This window comes from Aquarana catesbeiana, linkage group LG10, assembly GCF_042186555.1.
Source record: "Aquarana catesbeiana isolate 2022-GZ linkage group LG10, ASM4218655v1, whole genome shotgun sequence".
In the NCBI taxonomy this organism is placed as follows: Eukaryota; Metazoa; Chordata; class Amphibia; order Anura; family Ranidae; genus Aquarana; species Aquarana catesbeiana.
Window position 1 is genome coordinate 127,658,174 of NC_133333.1, and position 24,064 is coordinate 127,682,237.

A 24,064-nucleotide genomic window follows, 5' to 3' on the forward strand; every position below is an offset into this window, starting at 1 on the left:
GGTCTAGCAATCCTCCTATTTGTCAGTTTTTAGTCACAATACAGTTCGTAATGGGAAAAATATCAGCTGCAGGGGGACCACGTGTAATACCAGTGACTAGTCTTTTGTCCTCTCCTTTTTTTTTTTTTTTTTTTTTTTTCTTTGTTTTTTTGTGTTTAAACCCAACTCTATGCAAGGTGATTGCTATATATTTATTTTTTTTTAACCGTTTACTATTAACTTATTTTGAACACTATAATGTCTTGCTGAATTAAAGCTTTACTAAGCAGCAGCTGGAACATTCAGTGGCAGCCTCGCTTCTAGTTCCCTTCTGTACTCAGGACATTGGCTATTACAGACAGTAGTCACTGTGTTGTGCCTCCGCCCCTCCCTCTGCTTAGCCATTAACAAAGCACAGTCCTGTGATGACAATGCAGCTGTGCTTTGTGAATGGCTTAGCAGAGGGAGGGGTGGAGGCACAACACAGTGACTACTGTCTCAAATAGACATTGTTCTGATACGACCAGTATCTAGCAGCTGCTCAATAAGACTTATTCCATTAAAATGGTCGTAAAAGGTTTTGCAAACAGCAGCCCCGATCCTGGGGTTTTGTGAGTGTGTCGTCCCCCCCACTGGTACTCCTGGCTCCTTTCCCCCTTCCCCCTTTTGAGTGTCCCTATAGCAAGGCACTTGTGCATGCTCAATCCCAAGCCAGGCTCTATTTGTCCATTGACACAGCACAGCTTGGCCATGCCCTCCACTCTCTTCTCATAGCTGTGTCCAGTGATGAGAGAGGGAGAAGAGAGAGTTGCTGCTCTGCCTTTACAGCCACTTTAAGGCATTTATTTGTGTTCAGACAGAAGTTTTGCAGGAGAGTGAAGATTTAAAAAAAAAAAAAAAAAAATTATACTTGTTTATGTGGCTGCAGCATTGATCCAGTGCTGAAGCTGTCCCCCACTAGCTCTACATTGAGAACTGGGCAATCGGAGAGTGCTGATCTCTGTTTTTGTGTCTGCTTTGAGCACAGTCACCGACTCTCTGCTCTACCCTGCCCCGCCCCTCCAGCACTCACTGAAGCTCTGGGCTGTGGAGGGGGCAGGAGCAGCTAGCTCAGCCTCTCAATGGAGTCCTGAGAAGCAGAGCCAGCTGCCAGTCAGACTTCTGAGCAGATCCCGACTTTGTCAGGATCCCTACAAAGCCTGGACCTGCTCTGTGACAGCAGACTTTGGTTCTGGACTGGATTGAGATCGGGCTCAGGTATGTATTTGTGGGGGGGGCTCGGGGGAACTGCATACAGAAGGTTTTTTTTTTACCTTCCTGCATAGAGTAGGGTAAGAGAAAACCTTCTGTCTTTACAAACCACTTTAACTCAAAGGTCATCTTATCTAAGTACCCGTTTTTTTGGGGCAGCAAGTGAATTCTGATTTTTTTTTTTTTTTTTTTTTTTTCGCAGGATTATGAAGACGTTGCAAATATGCCATTAAATGGCAGGGAGTTTCAGAGCTGGGATGACTTTTGCAATTTCCTGCCAGAATGGAGTAAAGAAAAGTACATTCTGCGTTCATCATCTTCAGTCATAGAGGAGAGCAGCAATCAAGAACCTAACATTCAAGACATTGCAGAAATCTTGAAATACAGCTGGGCACAACTTTCCTGCAGTTGGTATGACAAAACTACAGTTGGTATGATATGTCATAATATCCTCATAGCTGAAATGACATAAATGAGATATCGGCCGTGTCAGACAGGAGTCCAAAGTAAAAATTCTACATTATTTGTACACCACTGCATTCTACTTTAATATTTCATGCTTTTGATGTGAAAAGCAAAATTGTGCTCATCTGAGCAGGCGATGTCATGGAGTGTAACAATATGCATTGTACAGTATGTATAGTGTATGTTATTAAATGAATGCTATATTATATCAGTGCATCAGAATATTCATAAATACATTAGCTTATTCGTACAGGTCAGTGGACTTGTATTCATAGACCATGGGATATATGCACGCTACCTTCAGGTGACTGAACACTGGCAAAAAACTTTCTTGAGCCGCCCCTAGAATGCTTTCCTTAAACCTGCCCACTCAGTGAAACTTCAGTTTTTTGCTAGTGTGCTTGGGTGATGAACATGTTCTCCTTTTGGAGAAGATTTTTCTTGTTTAAACCATTTAATTTTCTCTGACACTTCTTTTAAGAACTAACTGCCTATTGGATTGATAACCCTGGCTGTATACCTTGGGGACCATACCCAAACTCCATTGCGTGTATGGCCGGCCTTTAATGTTATGGTGACTGTATTTTATGTAAGGTGCTCACCCTGGCACAAAGGTCAGTGTGTAGTTAGCCACGGGGTACTATACAGCTCCAGGACTGTGTTCCAATACTAATGTTCCCAGGCCCCCCTCTGGGGTGTGCCCAATGTAACAGGGAAGTCTGGATCTCTCGTAGGTCCAGAGTTGTGCATAAGAGAAAATGTGGTTTCCTCTGTATTAGCACTGGGCCGTGCCTTTTAATATCACAATCCTTGGGGTATAGAACACAATGCAGTTTTACAAGCAGAGGATTTGAGACTTGTTCATGTTTTTATGATACCCCCTGCCATTATGTCTCTAGGGTTTCTCAGTTTTAAATTTAGTGGGTTTTCTCCTTTCTGTTTTTTTTTTTTTTTTTTTTTTTTTTTTTTGCCACTTCAGAAAATTCCTAGAGAGACTAATTCAGCTTTCTCGCTCATATATGTCTCTTCTCATCTCTTCATCACTGTGGCGTATCTATTTTGTTTTCAACGGAAGGACACAACAGGGGTTTACAAGAAAATAATTATATAAAACCTAACCTCACCTAATGAGGCTCAGCCCTTAGTTCCCCTTCTCTAAAATGTTATCTTTATTTATAAATCTCTCTGTTTCACATATCTAAGTAAAAAAAAAAGAAACCATATACATATATATATATAACCCCCCCTCCCTCCCGTCTCCCTCCCGTCTCCCTCCCGTCTCCCTCCCGTCTCCCTCCCGTCTCCCTCCCGTCTCCCTCCCGTCTCCCTCCCGTCTCCCTCCCGTCTCCCTCCCGTCTCCCTCCCGTCTCCCTCCCGTCTCCCCCCTAACCCTTGTGCAATGCCTATGATCTATTTGGTAGGTAGTTAAATCCTGATTTTTTCTGCATAACTCCATGTTTTTTTAAACTCCTTCCAACATTTCCATTTGTCTACTTCTCTCTTTTCCTCTTTGTACAAAGAAAACTGCTCCATGGTGTGGGTCTCCTCCACGGCATTTATCCAGTCCCACATCTCCGGACTTTCTTTTCCCCACCAATTTTTGGGGATTAATCTTTTTGCTGCGTTTAAAAGATGTGGGACCAGAGATGTTTTATATTGTTTCACACTCCCTTCTATGCCATGGAAGAGAACCACCCACGGATCCTCCTTCACCTCAATTTTTGTAATCTCCTTTATCGAGCTCAAGATTTTTTCCAATATTTTTTAATTACCGGGCAATTCCACCATAAGTGAGCCATAGTACCCATCCCTCCACAGCCCCGCCAACACTCTGCCGATTTCCCCTGTTGGAATTTACTTATCCTATCTGGCGTTGCGTACCACCTTGCCATACATTTATAATTCATCTCGGCCGTTTTTATATCCGCCGCTGAGCTATGGGCCAAAAATAACATTTTATTAATCGTGCTCGTGTCTTTTTGTGTTCCCAATTCCTTTTCCCATTTTTTGATGAATGTGGGTACCTCTGCTTCTTCTTCTTTCAATATTAATTTATATAACTTAGATATTGTGTTTTTTGTTTTTTCCGAACAACATAATTTTTCTAATGCTGTCAAATTTTCTCCGGATCTTATCGGTTGAGGTAAATTTTTCACGAAGCGGTCTAATTGCATGTACCTCCATTCATCTATCACCCATGTGTCAGTGTTTTGTTTCAATTCAGTAATTGTGACAATTTTCCCTTTTTTAAGTATTTCTCTAAGCTGTACTTTATCTTTTTTTATCCAGTTCCCACCTATATCTCTTTTCCCTGGTGCAAAATACTCATTCTCCTTTAATTCTATCAGGGGAGAATTATAAATCTTATCTAACTGTTTATATACTACATCCCATGTCTTTAAAACTATTTTTGTCAAACAGTGCGTTTCCTCATCTACCGTTCTGTGATTCGGTGGGTTCCAGATAATAGATCCTAAACGTGTTTTACTATAATATTTCTCTATATTCGGGTTTTCTCCTTTCTGGCCTTAGTCGCAAGAGGATGAGGTAGCGGTAGCTGCGTCACGCCTTCTGGCTGACGTGTTTTGCCTGCCTTTTCTGCTGAAAATCTACACATCTCATTTCTGCACTCCTGCTGCCATCTTCTACTGAGAAACAACCGCAGGAACATTGTCAGCACCTGGTATATATCGGCTTTTAGATCGTGCATGCTAAATCCCAGCCATGTTGCACTATATTACTTTATTCCGTGAGTACCCTGGTGGGGATCCCCTTACTGAACAATGGCGGATTACAGGCTTAAAAGGGGAACTAAACTGTATCTGAGCACGACAAACTGACAAAATTCATTTTTAATGTTCAATGTAAACTTGCCCATTTATTTGTGTCTCCATGCTTTATTTTGTTGAGAAATCACTTTGAAACCCCCCCAGCATTTCAAGGCATTGCAATCCTTGATATAGGCAGATGATTCATGTAGCATTTTTTTTTTTTTACAAGAAAATGCATGTAGCATTTACTTCCTGGAATCTATCTGCCCTTAGCTCAGCCAGGAGGGTGTGCTTACCTTCGAAAACCCTCTCCTCCCCTCCTCCAGATGAAAGAAACAAAAATGCCCATGAAGGCACCTGAGATGGATGACAGTCATCCTAAATACCTTTTTTTGCTCTTGCAGGTTCAGCCCTGCATCTTGAAGTTACTGCCATATCTATTTGCCAGACTGTTGCTAACCGGAAGAGCAAACAGCAGTGTGTCACCGTCGCTTTCCTGCTCTGCTAACCCCCATCCTCTTCTTTGAGGGATCAGCAGGACAGGACTGAGGACCATGGTTAAGTAGGGTCTGTCTTCTGACCTACTGACCCCCTATAATTTTCCCTAAAAAAAATTGTTGACTCCTTTATTCGGCCCTATATACTACTGCCCTCTGTAGGCAGCCCTACATATTACTGACCCCCTGATACTGCCCAACTCAACCCAGTCAGTCAGGCTAGAACTCAGAGCAGACAGCCAGGCCTTAAATTAGTTGAGATTACACTCCAGGCAGGAAAAATAATTTGTGAACGAAAGTGAATGCCTAGTTTGTCACTAATTGATTGGCAGTTTATGCCGCATATCCAGCAGCCTCACATGTTCGTGAGGGACATAATTCATTTGGGCCAAGCTGGCCCAAACAAACTATGTGAAGTATGTCAAAAGATTGAGTTCGGCTTTAAGGCAGGTTTGCTTTATATTTTTACAATGCCATTTGATTATAGTTTTCTTCGTGCCATCCTTGCTTTTTATTTGGGCTTTGCTAGTTAATTTCTAAAAAAAAAAAAAAAAAAAAAAGGGGGGGGGGGGGCGACCTGTCCTGGTTATCTTTGATCTCTCAAATGTCGTTCAGGTAGACCTCCACCCTCAAAAATTTCCATCCCCTGCTCTAAAATGTCCCTGATCTCTGTGCAGGATTTTGTGGTCAAAAAATTTTGGTCTTCTGAACCTGCTTGTAAGCAGCATCTTCTATGCAATGCTTTTGTGAACAACTATTTGGGGAATCCCCTTGAGAAATTCATCAAGGATGGGAAAAGATGCTCCTACCCTGCAAGAAAAAGTCTTACTCCTACAGCTACTACTTTCTGCTCAGCGAAAGAGTTTTTCAACAAGCCTGCCCTGAAGCTTTCCTCACAATGAAGGGACACCCCCACTCCTTGGGGCATCTGTTGGCATTTGAGCCAGTATAGATCTGAAATATCATGGAATTCTCTGCCCAATCTGTCTTTTCAAAGGGATGCAAAATAGTTTCTATTTCTGCCCCCACCTCGCTTTTTGCATTCCAATCTGCCAGCTTCAAACCAAAAGAAGGCAGATTTAATGACCACCTTGCACCAATTTCAGGTACAAGGAGTGGTTGTACCAGTTTTAGAAAAATATGACAATGTGAAAAACAAAGTGACCACGTAGTGAAATTCACCCTATAAATATACTAAGCAACTGAACACTATAAACAGTGAATGAATAATAAAAATAACCATAATGGTGATTCTTCCCAGTATCTTGCAACAATACATATAAAAATGCTTGTGACGCTCAATGTCACTCCTGTTAGATTCACCACGTGTCCTCACACAGAAAAAACAAATGCGCTCACCCCTCCAAAGACTTCCACGTTATAAGAGGTTCTAAGCGCGCCTGATGTATAACACCTTTCCGTTAATGCAGGGAATCCCCACCACAACAGCAAGAGGTTTCCCTCCTTAGGTAAATAATGCACTCTTCCTTCTCTCCTCCTCCGTTAGACAAAAATAAATACTCCAAGAGCACTCTAATGTTTTAATAAAACATACAGCAATAGATGAACCAGTTTGAATGATGTATTATTGTATTATGGCCTCCTTCCAAAGAAGATATTTTCTTAACTATTGCACAAGATAGTTAAAAGGCTTTCCGGTACTTCTCATTGCACCAAATTGACCTAGAAGAAAGTGGTACAAAGATATACTCGGATATCTGGTTGAAAAGCCCTGTCCTCTTCCAAACAGACTAGACTTACTGGTCAAAGGCCCCCTGTTTCACTCTGCTTCCCAGTTGCATGGCTTTTGAAGCCCAAGTTGTACAGGATAGGGATTTTTCTGAATCGGTTATTCAAATCTTACCCAGAGCAAGGAAATCGAGCATTTACATGGAGGGCTTAATTTGCCTGGTACAAAGACAGATGGCTGAATCCTAGGAAATGCTCTATTAGGCTAGGTTCTCACTAGCCCGCACTGTGTGTTCTTGTTGATTCCCACAACCAAATCGCACTGCTCTTGTGAGATGCCTGGGGCTGCCATTCATTCAAAATGGCAGCCCCATGCATCTCAGCATGATCGCAGGTGCGGGAACCTTCGGCCGCATTTTTAAAAAGGCGCATGCACCTTTTTTGTGCGTTTCGTGTGGCAGAGCAGCCCATTCACACTAGTGTGAACTGAGCCTTACTCATATTTTGGTCATTCTTCAGTCTGGTCTTGACCAGTTTTTGGTCTTGATTACCCTCAAGGGATCGGTTCCTGCCTCATCCATTCTCCTCCCAGAAGCCTCTTGCCTCGCAATCCTTTTATCAAAACTTTTCTTCTACCTCTTATGTCACCTTGGGATCTAAACCTGATACTTATTCTTTCAGGAAACCCCTTATGAGCCAATTAGAGAAATTTCTTTGGAAGACCTCACATCTAAGGTTACCTTCCTGGTTGCCATTACGTCCGTTTAGGCATGTTTCTGAGTTTGCAGCTCTTTCTTGTAAAGAGCCTTTCCTCATTTTGCCTAGGAACAAGGCTGCTTTTAGACTAAAACCCTCCTGATTTTTGAAGGTGGTCTCTTCTGTCCACCTCAGTGAGGACGTTGACCTCCTCTCCCTCTGACCTGCTCCAAAACATCACGAGGAAATGACCTTGCACTTCCTGGATTTGGTTAAGGCTGTCAGGTTCTACTTGGAGCCTGAGTCCTTCTTTGTGCTGCCTGGAGGGTCTTGTAAAGGAGATCCTGCTTCCAGGTGGATCAGACAACTTTATGTCCAGCACCTACGCCTTTAAGGAAAGGGTTCTTTCCTTCCCCATGACAGCTCTATCCACCAGAGCCGTTCGTGAATTTTGGGCTTTTCAGCATCAAGCACCTGTATCTGAGATTTTAGAAGCTGCCACATGGCCATATTTTTACATGTTTTACATGTTCTCCAAGCTCTACCAGGCTGATGAGTTCTGAGTATTTTCAAGTTCTTTACCTGTTGGTTTTTTTTGTTTTTGTTTTCTGTCTTTTTCTTAGTAGGCCCGTTGGCAGTTCTGTTTGCTGTGTTTCCTATCCCTCAGTTTACAGCTTGCGGGATGTCCCATGGTCTTTGAATACAATCCCTGTGCTGTACAACTAAGATAATAGGATTTTTAACTTGCCTGTAAATTCTTTATCTTGGAGTACAGTACAGGGCACAAGCCCCTTCCCTTTGTGTCTTGATCACTCCTTACTGCTTGCTAGAAAAATGGAGTCCCATATGAGTGCATTCTAGGGGCTGCCTTAACAGATTTTTGCCAGTTTCCAATCACCTGAAGGCAGCCTGCATATAACCCATAGTCTAGGATTACAAGTCCTGTACTGTATTCCATGATAAGGAATGTACCAGTCAGTCAAAATTCCTGTATCCCCCCCCCCTCCTTTTTATTGTTGGTCATGTGATGCAGTACTTTGTAAGTCCATATGAGATATTCGACTGGAGCATATTTGCTACATGTGATATGTCATTCACAAGTCACTGTAGTGTCTTGAATCCATGGCCTGGTCCACACGGAGCCTGTTGGTGCTCTGGTAGTCATGTGACCAGTTTAAAAAAAAAAAAAAGTTATTTTTGTATAATCCACGTCAGAAACCCATAAACTCTGTATATTTTTTTGAGCCTTCCAACATTAAATTACATTACCCCCCCATTGGTTTCCGAGCTTACTGAAGCCGGTCTGGCCGATGGCTAGGCAGGAAGCCAAGTGAGGGCAAGAGGCTCTATGTTTTTGGAGGACCGGAGTGACGTCTGACATCACACGTCTGCCTCTTTGGCATAAACCAGGGATTTTTTATTTTTTTTCCCCTTTACTCCCTTTTAGTCAGGCAAAATGTATTTTGCTTTTAAAGGTAAATGAAAGATCTGGGTTTTTTTTTTTTATTACCCCAGATCTCATAATAAAGATGACCTGTCATGCTTATTTCTATTACAAAGGATGTTTACGTTCCTTGTAATTGGATAAATGGTGATCAAAAAAAAAAAAATTAAAGCGTCCCATACCTCCAAGCTCGCGCGCAGAAGCGAACGCATACATAAGTCGCGCCCGCATTTGTAAATGGTATTCAAACCACATGTGAGGTATCACCATGATCATTAGGGCCTGAACAATAATTCTAGCACGAGACCTCCTCTAACTCTAAAAAGGTAACCTGTAAAAAATATTAACGTGACGCCTATGGAGATTTTTAAGTACCGCAGTTTGTTGCCATTCCACGAGCATGCACAATTTTAAAGTGTGACATGTTGGGTATCTATTTACTTGGCATAACATCATCTTTTACATTCTACAAAACAATTGGCTAACTTTAATGTTTTTTTTTTTCTTTTTTTAAATTCATTCATTAAAGTGTATTTTTTTTCCCAAAAAATTGCGTTTGAAAGACCACTGCACAAATACAGTGTGACATAAAATATTGCAATGCCCGCCATTTTATTCTCTAGGGTCTCTGATAAAAAAAAATATAATATTTGGGGGTTCAAAGTGATTTTCTAGCAAAAAAAAAATACAGATTTTTACTTCTAAACAACGAATGTCAGAAAAAGCCGGGGTCAGCAAGTGGTTCAAGCAGTATAAACCCAAAATGAAAATGTAAAATATTGCTGTTTCCTTTACCTTTTTTTTTTATTTTTAAATGTTATCTTCACCCGGTGATCCAACAAGTAACAAATTTTCTGTCCTAGGGTGACAACGCTTACTTATTGCACTGTATCTATAGAGGAGCAACATTGTTACACTAGGCCAGCCTTCCTCAACCTTTTTTACCCCAGAGGAACCCTTCAAATAATTTTTGGGTCTTGGGGAACTCTTGCTAAAACAAATTAACTGGGGGTAAGTGGTAAAAATGGCTCTTTCACTGATAGTCAGTTGGAAGAATGCAATGCTTACATTGGTGGTTGATGGGAAGAATGCCCCTTACATTGGTGGTCAGTGGGAAAAATGCCCCTTTATAGTGGTGATCAGAATTATGTCCTTTCAGACAACTTAAAAGAATCTGCAAGGTAGTGTTAGCCCTGTAATTATGCAGATGTCATCAGATGTGAAGTCAATCAGCCACAGCTCAAGGAGCCTCTAGCAACCCCTAGAGGAACCCTAGGGAGCATTTCGAGCAGTGTTTTAAACTTTGCACCTTTGGGGTTCAAGGCTAGTCATTGTGCACCAGTGACTACTGACTGACCTCCACATACCCCAAGGCTGGAAAGAGTTAATATCCATGAGACTAGACAGAACCCCCTCTGTCAAGCAGGGGATGAAAAACAGAGAGTGGCAGCACAGAGCCAGTGTTAAGCATAGTGTACAAGCAGATAACCGAGATTAGAAGTTGGTAGTTGTAACTTCGGAGGCCATCTGGTCATTTACAACCCTCAACACAGTACAGTGGGTGATGCATGAGAAATGTGAGTGGTGTGGATTATACTTCCACATAAGGGCCTTCTCAGCAAGAACTGAATAGAAAGTGACATGGTATCATGCCTCATCTAGAGAAGGAGAAAGTAACATCACTTCATCATCCATGAAGAAGACTAGGATTGGTTTATGTTGGATGAGAGGTGCATAGGAATGGCTTGTGTATGCTGTGAGTAGGGCTAGAAATGTCAGGCCACTTAACTATGTAGGGAAATCTAGAAAGAACAGGAAGTCAATGAGTATCAGACATGTAAGTAATAAGGCTGAAGTATAGAAAGGAGTTGAATTTATTTTTGTTTTATTTTTTTTTTTTTATTGTGTATAGGTAATAGGTTCTCTTTCATTAGGGTTTTACCATTTTATCCCTATTTTAACCCTGTTACATTTTAAAGGTATTTATTAAAGAATTTTTTTTTCTTTTTTTTTTTTTTCTTAGGAAGAATTGTCCAGCATTTGTTGAGCTGTCACTAAGTCCCCAGAGAGACAAACTTATTGTCACACAGTGCACCCCAGATCATATCCACGTCACAGAAGATCCCTGTGATGCTCCTCCCGAGAAGAAGTTTAAGCCTTCGTCTGTTGTAGGATTACCAGCACAGGTGGCAAACAATATATCAAAGAAATTTCTGGAACCAAGCGATTTAAAAAGGCTTCTCCGCTTCCGCTCTGGTGCATTTGAAGACCGGACACAAGTTCTCGCGGAGCTGCAGTCCCTTTTCTTTTCAGACCCAGATGCAAAAGTCAAGCTAGTGTTTGTGGAGGATAAATTGCATGTGAAGAAAATCTTTCTGATGACCTCTGCTATGAGAGATCGGGCTCAGAATCACCCCGAAAATCTATTCATTGATGTGTTTACGGACTTCAGCCAAAGTTTTGACTTGTATACCATTTTTTGTGAGGTGAAGGGAGAAGGATGGACCCCGTGTGCTTACTGCATTGCAAAAAAACAGGTCGACAACATCATTCCCTTCCTTACAGGTTTGCTTTGTGAGATAATTCCCACATTAAGTAAAAAGGTAAAACATTTAACCATTAACCCGGATATACTAGAGCCAATTAACCTGGAAAGCCGTTTACCCCATGCCCATGTGAGATACTGTATGCAGGCGGTTTTAAATCTCTTGTACAGTCGTATATCCCACCTGGATGCAAGGTCTGAGGCCCAGATCAAGAACTTCCTTCATATCATTTCTCAGACATGTTCAGTTAAAGTCTATGACCGATATCTGAATGATCTGAAGCCCATTTGTCCAGCAGAGGTGTTTAAATATTACTCCGACACATGGCACCCCCGCAGAAAAATGTGGGTAAAGAAGGATAACAGGACTGAAGAGTCAGAGAGACATTTATATGATTTGGTTTCTGCGAATCATGCAAAGCTCAAAGCCGAAGTGGGCTTTATGCCCTCATTGTATCAATGCCTGTGTTCTGTACTTGGCAGCACGGTGAAGAGCTCAGCTGATGGGCTACACCTTCAAAATGCTGACATCACGTCATTCTGTGATTATGAAAAGTCTGCCTCTTCGCCTACATCAAATCAGCAGGTAAATTAATACTAATAGTTCTACATACTTTCATCTTACTAGAAGTCTGCTTATCCTGAAACTCTGGAAATGACTATTCAGCTAGTACTCAAGTTGTACAGGTTTTTCTTCTTTTTTTTTTTTTTTTTTTTTTTTTCACCCCAGGCAAATATAAAAGACAAAATTTAAAACAGCCATTAATCCATCACTTATGCAGATTGATTTACAACTGCCTACTGAGTTTGAATGGCCTTTTTCATTTCTGTTACTGGAAGCACATATGCTATAGCACCTTTTAAAACACCACCTTTGTTTTCTGTCCAGTCCTCCTGTAAGATAATGCTAGCACATTATGAAAGGACTACTTTGAAACAAAGCTGACGTGTACTATTTTCACCCGATCTTCCTTCCAGGTTCACGTGCTCCAGCCTTTTGAGATGGCCGAGCCACAATGACATCACTCCCGCACATGCACGTGGGAGTCACAGCCACAGCACGGAGCTCTGAAGAAATGGCATGAGTGTGCCATTCCTTCAGAGCACATGCGCCGGTGAGGTCACCAGCTGCCAAACAAGCGAATATCTCATAAACTAAGCAGGTTTAGGAGATGTTCATTTTACCTACAGGTAAGCTTTATTATAAGCTTGGCTGTAGGTAAAAGTCACAAAGCGAAGTTTACTACCACTGTCAGCACACACTTTTGGTTTTCTCTTGTCCCTATAACTAAACATGATGTCCACTTTTATTGCTGGCTTATGAGGTCAATTACACATTACTAGAGAGTGCAAGCTTAAAGTGTAACTTCCTGTTCCATAGCCAAAACAGAAAGTGAGAGAGAACCCCTCCTATTCTGGAAACGACTCCAAAATTTGGGATTTCTTTCGATAAGAAAGGTAAATGGGACAAATGGTGTGGATTAATCTTAACAAGGGCACAGACCGCAATAAAAATATCTTACAGGTGTTCACCTCCCTCTTCATTCTATCCAAAAAAAAAATAAGGTTTACCTTCCTTTTCTTAGCACGATAGTTGGCTCAATGTGAAAAAGTACAAATATAATACCACACTACGCCCTAAAATAAAGCACAGCAGGTAACACGGCAAATAGACAATTGCAATAATGGTAATAGAGGTAAAAGTGCAATGCTAAAACTTCAAGTGAACGAAGTCCAACTAATGGGCCTCACAATGATCAATACAAACAATGTGGAACTCTAATTGAATGGATACACAGTGATTTTTCATGAACAAATTCAAAGTAAAAAAGATGAATAAACAAAGTCCATGAGTGAATTGAAAAACCAAAAACGTGGTGAAACCAAATGACCCTTAAAAGGGACATACGCCAAGTGTTCATAACATCATTTAAATATCAAACGGTGGATAGATGATGAGACAATATGTGAAGGTGAGTAATCCGCCACCAATAGGATGAAGGCTTACCAGATGGTTTGAACTCAAAAGGACGTACGTCCTATGAGTCAAACAAGCTTGTATTAGCAAATGCCAAAGTTGGAAACATCAGATCTGGAGACCTTTGATGAATAAGCCAAGTCCTCAAAGGGTCATTAGGGTAGTAGTCTCCATGGAAGGTATTTTCATATAGAAAAATGGATAGATTCTTCCATATGTTCACATACATGGTCTAAGAGAGGAGAACAAAAATGGCAACATAGTGTGATTCCGTATAAAAAGTATAAAATTTAATGAGGTTTAACCACTTCAGCCCCGGACCATTTGGCTGGCCAAAGACCAGAGCGTTTTTTGTGATTCGGCACTGCGTCACTTTAACTGAGAAGAAAGGGTCCCCGCGCAGTGGAATATTACTCTGGAGATGTTATCTAGAATTGCTGCCTCTACTTCCAATTACTTCCACTAGGTGGAGTATAGTGCTGAAAAAAGAAAGGAGTAGATATGGCGCTGTTCTAAACCTGATAGGGTTCAAGTGTGTTCTACTCCCCAAAGAGGAGTTATAGGTGGGGAGAAAAAATATGAATTAAATAGTGCCTGTTAGATGAGTATCTACACCTAAAAAAATGTCAAATGCACTGTGCCTATGTGCTCATTATAGAAATAAAGTATATTGAAATAAAAAATAAAATAAAAATTAAAAAATAGGTGAGACCTCTTATGTGAAATGTGTGTCAGGCTGTGTGCCTGGCTAAATGAAGTGCAATGTGTAATATACCAACTTGTTTATATAATAAATAAATTAAATGCAGTAAATCATTGTTAATTAAAATGACCATAAATACAATATGTTCAAACAATTAAATGAATATACAAAGTGCTGGTGTGAATAAACAAGTGAACACGTGACTGATATTGCAATAAAAGTGCTGTTGTGCCAGTGAAGGAATCCGTTTTGACTCTGGTGGGCTTTTCAATGAATAAACACTCTGTGTGTGCCTTATTCGTGCTCCTATAGTGACTGCACTCACCAGATCCTCCACCTTGGTCCTTGGGGTCTCACACATCCACAGTATATGCCACTGTGTAGCAGTATGGGATAGCTCCGTCTTTATTGTTGGCCAAACACTTTAGACAGGTAATATCATCACATCGGTCATCATATTCCAAACTGGGAGCTAACAGGTATAATGATCCCCTGCAGTTTCCAAAATCACCAATAAGCAGCCTCAAAAGGTACATGAAGAGTGTTTGTCTTGAGGAGAGTTTGCTTCATGACTGAAAATTGTAGAGGGAAGCAAACTCTCCGTCATGAAGCAAACTCTCCTCAAGACAAACACTCTTCGTGAAATGTGTGTCAGGCACACAGCCTGACACACATTTCACATAAGAGTTCCCACCTATTTTTTACTATTTTTTTATTTTAATTTTATTTTTTATTTCAATATACTTTTTCTATAATGAGCACATAGGCACAGTGCATTTGACATTTTTTGGGTGTAGATACTCATCTAACAGGCACTATTTAATTCATATTTTTTCTCCCCACCTATAACTCGTTCCTCCCTCTTTGGGGAGTAGAACACACCTGAACCCTATCAGGTTTAGAACAGCGCCATATCTACTCCTTTCTTTTTTTGTCGCTTTAACTGACAATTGCGCGGTCATGCGACGTGGCTCCCAAACAAAATTGATGTCCTTTTTTTCCCCACAAATAGAGCTTTCTTTTGGCGGTATTTGATCACCACCGCGGTTTTTATTTTTTTTGCGCTATAAACAAAAAAAGAGCAACAATTTTGAAAAAAAACACTATTTTTTACTTTTTGCTATAATAAATATCCCCAAAAAATGATATAAAAAAACATTTTTTTTCCTCAGTTTAGGCTGATGTGCATTTGTCTACATAGTTTTGGTATAAAAAAAATCGCGATAAGCGTTTATTGATTGGTTTGCGCAAAAGTTATAGCATCTACAAAATAGGGAATAGTTTTATGGCATTTTTATAAAAAAAAATTTTTTTACTAGTAATGGTGGCGATCTGCGATTTTTATCGTGACTGCGACATGGCGGACAGACCGGAGAGTTTTGGCGCTATTTTGTGATCATTCACATTTATACAGCGATCAGTGCGGTTATAAATGCACTGATTACTGTGTAAATGTGACTGGCAGTGAAGGGGTTAACCAGTAGGGGGCTCTTTTGGTAATGTGTATGGCGGCAGTGGAGCCCGTCTCAACGCATTTTGTCTACATAGACATCTGGGGTACCAGTCCACTGTAGCCATTGAGATTATATAAGAAGTTTGACCCCAATAATAAAAAAAAAACAGACCTGTGGTGTGTCATCACACACCACGGGTCTGTTTTTCATGTTGCTTTACTGGAAGTGACTGTCGATTTGCACTTCCAAGTTCGATGACACACCACGGGTCTGTTTTTCATTATTGGGGTCAAACTTCTTATATAATCTCAATGGCTACAGTGGACTGGTACCCCAGATGATGTCTATGTAGATGAAACGCGTTGGGATGGGCTCCACTGCTGCCATACACATTACCAAAAGTGCTGTTTTTTTTTTAACCTGATTAAATTTTATACGGAATCACGCTATGTGGCCCTTTTTGTTCTCCTCTCTTTGACCATACATGTGAACATATGGGAGAATCTATCCATTTTTCTATACGAAAATACCTTCCATCTAGACTATTACCCTAATGACCATTTGAGGACTTGGCTTATTCATCAAAGGTCTCCAGTTCTGATGTTTCCAACTTTGGCGTTTGCTAATACAAGCTTGTTTGACTCATAGGACGTACGTCCTTTTGAGTTCAAAACATCTGGTAAGCCTTCATCCTATCGGTGGCGGATTACTTACCTTCACATATTGTCTCATCATCTATCCACCATTTGATGTTAAAATAATGTTATGAATGCTTGGCGTATGTCCCTTTTAAGGGTCATTTGGTTTCACCACGTTTTTGGTTTTTCAATTCACTCATGGACTTTGTTTATTCATCTTTTTTACTTTGAATTTGTTCATGAAAAATCACTGTGTATCCATTCAATTAGAGTTCCACATTGTTTGTATTGATCATTGTGAGGCCCATTCGTTGGTCTTCGTTCACTTGAAGTTTTAGCGCTGCACTTTTACCTCTGTTATGATGGTTGGCTCCCCAAGCTTGATATAAACGTATATCTAGCCAGGGCTAAGTAAAGAAGCTAAGAGGGTGTTCCTTGGAGTCATGTGACCTGCAATGTCATATGTGCAGAGGATTCATAGAATTACCTCATCTCTCAGCATAGGGTCGCTGTATGATCATGGGAAAAAATGCAATTAAGGCTATAGAAATGTTAAATCATTCATAGTTCACCCACTGCAGTGCAGTACATGCTAAGATTTAATGTTTTTTAGTATGTATAATGCTGGGTATCGCTGTCTGGAAGAAAACAGCGCGAGACCACATGGGACATGTGTTGCAACTTTGAAAGGACATGTTTTACATGATCAACTTTCTTCTATTTATGAAGGGGGGGGGGGGGGGGGGGTTTAATAAATTTGTCGTTGGGCTTGTTCACACTTCTGTGGAGGCCTGCGCTTTTCAAGTGCACTTGAAAAACACAGATCTCTGCAAAGAGCATGTTCCCTGTTGTTCACACTATATTGGAGCCCTCAGGGGCATAGGTTGTGGTTCTGGAAAATGCAGCATGTCCCCTTTAAAATCTTTAGCTTTTAAAGCTGAAATTTTTTTTCCGTTTTAAACTAGTCCCATATCGCTGCCTCCGCTTTCCCATTCTAGAGCCAATTAACACTATGTGCAGTGACGCGTTTTACCTCAGTGTAAACTAGGGTTGTCCCGATACCGATACTAGTATCGGTATCGGCACCGATACCGAGCATTTGCCCAAGTACTTGTACTCGGGCAAATGCTCCCGATGCTTCCCCGATACCTAGACTGTCAGCTGTGATCAGCGCGTGGGGGAGTTACAAGATTCTCCCCCAGCGGCTTTCACCAGCTTTAGTGACAGACAGCGGTGATCGCTCACAGCTGACTGTCACTGCATCCTCCTCCGTGCCCCCTCCTTTCCTCTGTCCTTCTCAGCTGTCCCCTCCGTTCTGCTCTTATCTGTCCTTATCTGTCCCTCTCAGCTGTCCCCTCGTTCTGCTCTTATCTGTCCCCTCGTTCTGCTCTTATCTGTCCCCTCCGTTCTCCCCTTCAGTTCCTCCGTCCTCCCCCTCCTCCTTCCTTTGTGTATGGATAGAGTCAGCTGACTCTGTCCATTCACATAACTGAAACATTGTAATCTTCTGTGATTACGATGTGTCAGTTTATGAATGGAGAGAAGCTGCGGTCTTCTCTCCATTCATTCTCAGTGCAGCTGACGCTGCAGAGAAAGGGACTGGGGATTCTCTATCCTCTGTCTCTTTCTCTGTCTCAAGGGGGAGATATCAGAGGTCTGTTAAGACCCCTGATATCTCACCAAAGCCCCCCAAAAGGGCTGATTAAAAAAAAAAAAAAAAAACAATAAAGAATAAAAGAAATATTATTGTAAAAAATAAAAATTGTAAAAAAAAAAAATAACACACACATACAACGTTCACCCCCTCCCCCCCCCCCCCCCCCCCAAAAAAAAAGCAAGCACTGTTAAAAAAAAAAAAAAAAAAATGAAAAAAAAAACACTGTCACGTGACATTAAAAAAAAAGTATCGGTAATCGGTATCGGCGAGTACTTGAAAAAAAGTATCGGTACTTGTACTCGGTCCTAAAAAAGTGGTATCGGGACAACCCTAGTGTAAACGTCTGTCACCTCAGGGAGACTCAGGAAACAATTGTTCCCCATGTGTCCCAGTTCACACTGCACTGCAGTGTGCTGCGATAAAATACAGACATGCTGCATTTTATCGTAGCATACTTGCGTCAATCCCACTGCAGTGTCATGCAGTGCAACGCATCGCACTGCTTGACATTGCATTGTATAAATTGTACGTTTTGTACACTTCATATAAAGTTTGTTACAAAAAGGGGAGGGGGCGATGTGATGCACTGAATCGTGCACCACACCGCCCCCTAGCCAGCCAACATGGCAGAGTGGCCAGAGCTGTGAATCGCTCTGGGATTTCATAGAGGGTCAGTGTGAATTGCCCCTAAGGGTGGCTACATTCCCTTGCAGGCTCCTTTAGAGCCACCCCTGTGTGCGTGCTCCTGTATGTGAATTTTAATAAATTTGCAAAGATTTCAAACAAACTTCTTTCATTTTGTCATGATGGGGTATTGTTTGTAGAATTTTGAGGAAAATAATGAATTTAATCCATTTTGGAATAAGGCTATAATGGAAAAAGTGAAGTGCTGCGAATACTTTCCGGATGCACTGTATGTAGTGAGCTTGATATCTGCTAGTTTACAGAAATGATTATATCTGTTTAACTCCTTTACGCCGACGTAGCACAGATATGTGGCCTTCAGGTTCAAGGGGTTGTACCAGGGTGAGACTTGCAGCTGCAGGTATCACCCCGGTATCGTTTTTTCTAGAGGCGATTGTTGGCTTTCTTATGATGATCGATGTGGCCAGCCGCTTGATCGTTATCACAAGCAACGGGAGGGGGCACACCCCCCCCCCCAAAAAAAAAAAAATCTTATCGACCCCATATGCCTCCATAAAGTATGCCTGCAATAAAAGTGATCAGAAAAAATAAAATTTAAAAGGACAGTGTAAATAAAATAGATTAAAAAAGAAAAATTATATGTAAACAGTGTTCAAACCACACATGAGCTATTGCTGCGATGGTTTGAGTGGGAGCAATAATTCTAGCACTAGACCTCCTCTGTACCTCTAAACTGATAACTGTTAAAAATCTCCATAGGCGATGCTTTAAACATTTTTAAGTACCATAGTTTGCCATTCCACAAGCCTGCACAATTTTAAAGCATGACATGTTGGGTATCTTTCACATTATACAAAAAAATTGGGCTAACATTACTGTTTTTTGTTGTTTTGGTTTTTTTGTTTTTTAACCGGTTCCCGACCGGCTCCTGTACATTTACGTCGGCAGAATGGCACGGCTGCGCAGAGTAACGTACCCGTACGTTACTTTGAATTTGCCGCCGTGTGCGCGCGCCTGCCGCGATCTCCGTGAGTCAGGTCGCGGGTCCCGCGGACTCACCCGCAATCGCCTTACGGAGAGGACGAACGGGGAGATGCTGTTGTAAACAGCATCTCCCCGTTCTGCCTAGTGACAAGTGTCACTGGATCTCTGCTCCCTGTCATCGGAGCGGAGATCAGTGACGTCACACTCACTGCCCATCCCCCTGACAGAATCACTCCCCTAGGACATTCTTAACCCCTCCCCGCCCCCTAGTGGTTAACCCCTTCACTGCCAGTGTCATTTACACAGGAATCGGTGTATTTTTATAGCACTGATTGCTGTATAAATGACAATGGTTCCAAAAATGTCAGATGTGTCTGCCATAATGTCGCAGTCACAATAAAAATCGCTGATCGCCGCCAAAACTAGTAAAAAAAAAAAATTAATAAAAATGCCATAAAACTAATCCCTGTTTTGTAAATGCAATAACTTTTGCGCAAACCAATCAATAAATGCTTATTGCAATTTTTTTTACCAAAAATATGTAGAAGAATACGTATCGGCCTAAACTGAGGAAAAAAAATGTTTTTTAATATATATTTTTGGGGATATTTATTATAGCAAAAAGTAAAAAATAATGCGTTTTTTTTCAAAATTGTCGCTCTTATTTTGTTTATAGCGCAAAAAATTAAAAATCACAGAGGTGATCTAATACCACCAAAAGAAAGCTCTATAGGTGGGAAAAAAAGGACGTCAATTTTGTTTCGGCGCCACGTTGCACGACCGCGCAATTGTCAGTTAAAGCGACGCAGTGCCGAATCGCAAAAAGTGCTCTGGTCAGGAAGGGGGTAAATCCTTCCGGGGCTGAAGTGGTTAATTCATGAAAGTGTATTTCTTTGCAATTGTTTTCATTTGAAAGACCGCTGCACAAATACAGTGTGACTTAAAGCATTGCAATGATCACCGTTTTATTCTTTAGTGTCTCTGATAAAAATTTATATATATATAATTATTGTGTGTGTGTGTTTGGGGGTTCTAAAGTAATTTTCTAGCAAAAAATACTGATTTTAACTTGTAAGCAACAAGTGTCAGAAAAAGCTTTCTTTTTAATTTTTTGTGTTTAGGGACAAGACACTCCTGTATTGACATCCAATAATGAAGGAACTCACCACACAGCTGCTTCCTCAGAGAATTCTACAGATGAGGTATTGTGGTATGCTGTTTATTCTAAATACACAAATTAAGTAATCAAATAAATTATTACAACTCTAACTACAAAACGTGCTTTTGTGTTTTTGTATTGTACTAGTAAGATAACACTGGAACTGATTAGTGGTGTCTCCATGCTCAGAACTCCATTTTAACATCTTCAACAAAAGGCTACCACTGTTTAGAGCTGACTTGCTTTCTGTGAAATAACAAAGCCTGACCTCACAAAACAATTACTCCAATGATTTTTCATTGCCAAAGCAGTGAATTAAAGAGGAACTGTGGGCAGAATAAAACATAACATATATGATGCCGTCTGTTACTAGTATTACTACATTATTCTTTGTGTTGTTTTGTTTTTTGTTTTTTTGTTTTTTTTTTGTGTCCCCTCTGTAGTTTGATTACCTGTTGGTCTGGTCAGCAAGTCTATTGTTTGTCACTTCTGTAAAGAACATTTAAATCTACTAGTCCACCTAACACTACCCTCTCAACAGGTTGACAATGCTGCTGTGTAAGGGTGGCTAAGATGCTGCTTCATAGATACAATGGAGGAGTGAGTGTAGCCGCCTGAAGATAGTGTGCTACTAGCTGGATCACCAGGCTAAAATATTGGGGGGGGGGGACTTAAAAAGAAAACAAATGTAGCTACCACATTTAGGGATTGGTCACCGCAATATATTACATAGTAGTTGTGTTTTGGGTTTAAATACACTATAAAGGCCACAAATATCAAGCATCCTTCTTCATAGTGAGCAACATATTATATGCACAGCATGTTACTACTAGTGTCAAGCAAATTAAAAAATTTTAGTTGAGCAGCCAGTGTTATGTATTGGCAGCTCTATGGAACCGTTATTCTGGTAAAAGGCATTGTATACATCTATAATTGAGCATGTGGTACTATAGGTTCATAGTAATATGGCAGACCAGACAAAACACATTATGCAGACTGAGATTAAAGTGAATAAGCTGAAGTCTAGCTGGTCCAGTCTACTTTTTCTTATTTGATTTATAATTTGAATGTTTGCTTCAAGAAAAGCATTAATGTATTTTTCATTTAGTACACATCTTAAGCTATTAAGTTACCCTGAAAATCATTTTTTATGTGTCTTTCGAATTTTACTTGTTTTGCTCAGCCATATTTTTATTCCAAAGAAATTTTATTTTAACCATATATTGAATCGGTAAAGTACAAGTCACTAGCAGTAAAATGCAAGTCACCTCAGTGGGAGCAGTCACATAACTGTCGTCCTCATGTGATAAAACGACTGAAAGTGACCATCCATTATGTATTGGGAGTATCCCTACTCCTAAGGCATTGGTGTGTATAGGGAAGATGGTCAATTGAAAGGTAAATAAAGAAGAGGGCACAAGGTTATGTTCTGGGCTATTTGTCCTCCCATGTTAAGTGGTACTGTAGAAAGGGCAAAGAAGAAAGATAAAAAGGAAAGAGATAAGAGGTCTGGGAAGAGGCAGGTGGGGAAGAGAGAGCAAACGGGATGGATCCCAGCAGACGTTGCATATAAGCTGGTGACTTATTTGTCAGAGAGGTCTGATAACATGCACTCAAAGTGGGCTTAGTAGATGATGAATGTCCAGACCTGAGTGAATTTGGATATAGTCATTAAGAGTTGCATCCATGTTTTCATTGGGGAAGAACAAATTCATTTTCTGCTTTACTTGGGTTATTATGGAAGTTAGGGACCCGTGGCAAATAAAAATGTAAAAAGATGAAACTATATTTTTGTAGGTTTCTGCCTTTAAATTCTGAGGGGGAATTCACACTATATGCTGTGACAGATGTTTTACTGTATGGTAAAACATCTCTCACCACAGAGACACACAGGAAACCATTGTTTCCTAGGAGTCCCATCCACACTGCAACGCAGCCTATGGCAGACATGCTGCATTTTATCGCAGTACACCGCGCTGAATCACACCGCAATGCAGCGCGCCACACTGTTGTACAGAAAAAAAAAAAGAAGAGCGGAGACGTGTGATGTGGGGAATCGCTCCAGCAGCTCTGTAATGCTGTGGGAATTTGCCCTTAAGCTTATTTTGAGGTTTTATAATTCATATTTTCACTGCTCATTTCATACTGAAATTTTTAGATTATTTCTCTAGCCGCTATGTGTATGTCTGAGACGCCGAGAACATTTTTACTGTAAAACTGACAGGATTACATATAATACTGCATTCAGTAAAACGTGGTTACTTTTTAGAGCGCAGAGTTTAGTGTGGGGCTTTTGGGGCAAAAAGAAGTTGAAAGATTAAAAAAAATGCTGCCTAAGCAATCCATACAATGTACACTTAAACATCTAACTGTGCCTATTTAAACCCTTAACACTAAGTTGAACCCTTAACAATAGGTTGAACCCTTAAAATTAGTATTTAATACCTAACCTGCCTCCAATATGATTATAAACCTAAGAGTTAAGCTTAAGACCCTTACTTCTGACCCTGACACCTGGCAGAGGATGAAACAATTGTCCTTTGAAGATTTTATATGTGTGAACTACGTACCTGGTAAGCAATACTGGATAACACAATGTAGAATTTTGCGTTTTGATAATGGTTTTCTAATAAAATTTCCTTTCACTAAAAGAAGAATTCTTGGAGTGTGTGTATGTGGAGGAGTTGTATGGTTGGCCTGGGGCCCGATGTCTTCAGGCTATGTACTTGTTGTCTTCAGATCCATTATTAGACCATTACTTTCAGAACCTTTCCACAGATTTCACCCAAAGTGCATATTGTAAAAGTGTAGTGATTTGTGTCTCAGTAATGCGAGTTGAATGAGATACTATGTAACAAATTATAATGAACCCGGCTGACCCTAAAAAACTGCCTACAGTAAAAAGTGCCCTTGAGTCTTAAACCCAGGCTGTACATAGAGGCTTGACTTGGAGTAAGGGAGGGTTATAACCACTCCCATTGGGGAGATTTCCCTTCACTTTCCTGTACCATAGCCAGAACAGGAAGTGGGAGTGAATCCCTGGTTGTCACTAGAACCAATGCCCCACTGGAAAATTTTACTTCTATTACTTTCTGGTGACAAACTACAATTTGGCATTCTCTTTCACTTTCCATAAAAAAGTTAAACGTAACAAAAAGGGAGGGTGAATCTCCCTAACAGGGCCACAGACAATAAGCACCCATCAGTATTTATTTTCTCCACTGTGTTCTAAACTAAAAAAAAATATGTTTTGCCTTTTTTGTTATACTTTTTAATCTTTGGCATCAATGCATGTTCACAGGTTCTGCTGTTTCATGCCAAAAGCCTCTATAGGCAGTAAAAGATTTTGAATTAGTTGAGCTCACCTCTAGACACTAGTATTTGAGACACCATCAGCACTTTTGTTAACTAAATATTCTTAAAAAGAGCAGCATGGTGTGCTGATGGCCTGGTAAGTTCTCCACGTGTTACAATCTCTAATAAATCTACCAACTATGTAGTACAAGAGC

At 40.6% G+C, this 24,064-nt stretch overlaps 1 protein-coding gene across 2 annotated transcripts in view; it reads left to right on the plus strand.

Annotated features, from left to right (window-relative positions):
• ZSWIM9 (zinc finger SWIM-type containing 9) overlaps positions 1–24,064 on the plus strand; it is a 67,104-nt gene that overhangs the window by 40,468 nt on the left and 2,572 nt on the right. For both annotated transcript variants that reach the window (XM_073602592.1, XM_073602593.1), the window contains 3 exons: positions 1,433–1,641; positions 10,816–11,923; positions 20,518–20,598. In XM_073602592.1, the coding sequence (XP_073458693.1) occupies positions 1,433–1,641; positions 10,816–11,923; positions 20,518–20,598 (1,398 nt within the window). The remainder of the gene's footprint in view (positions 1–1,432; positions 1,642–10,815; positions 11,924–20,517; positions 20,599–24,064) is intronic.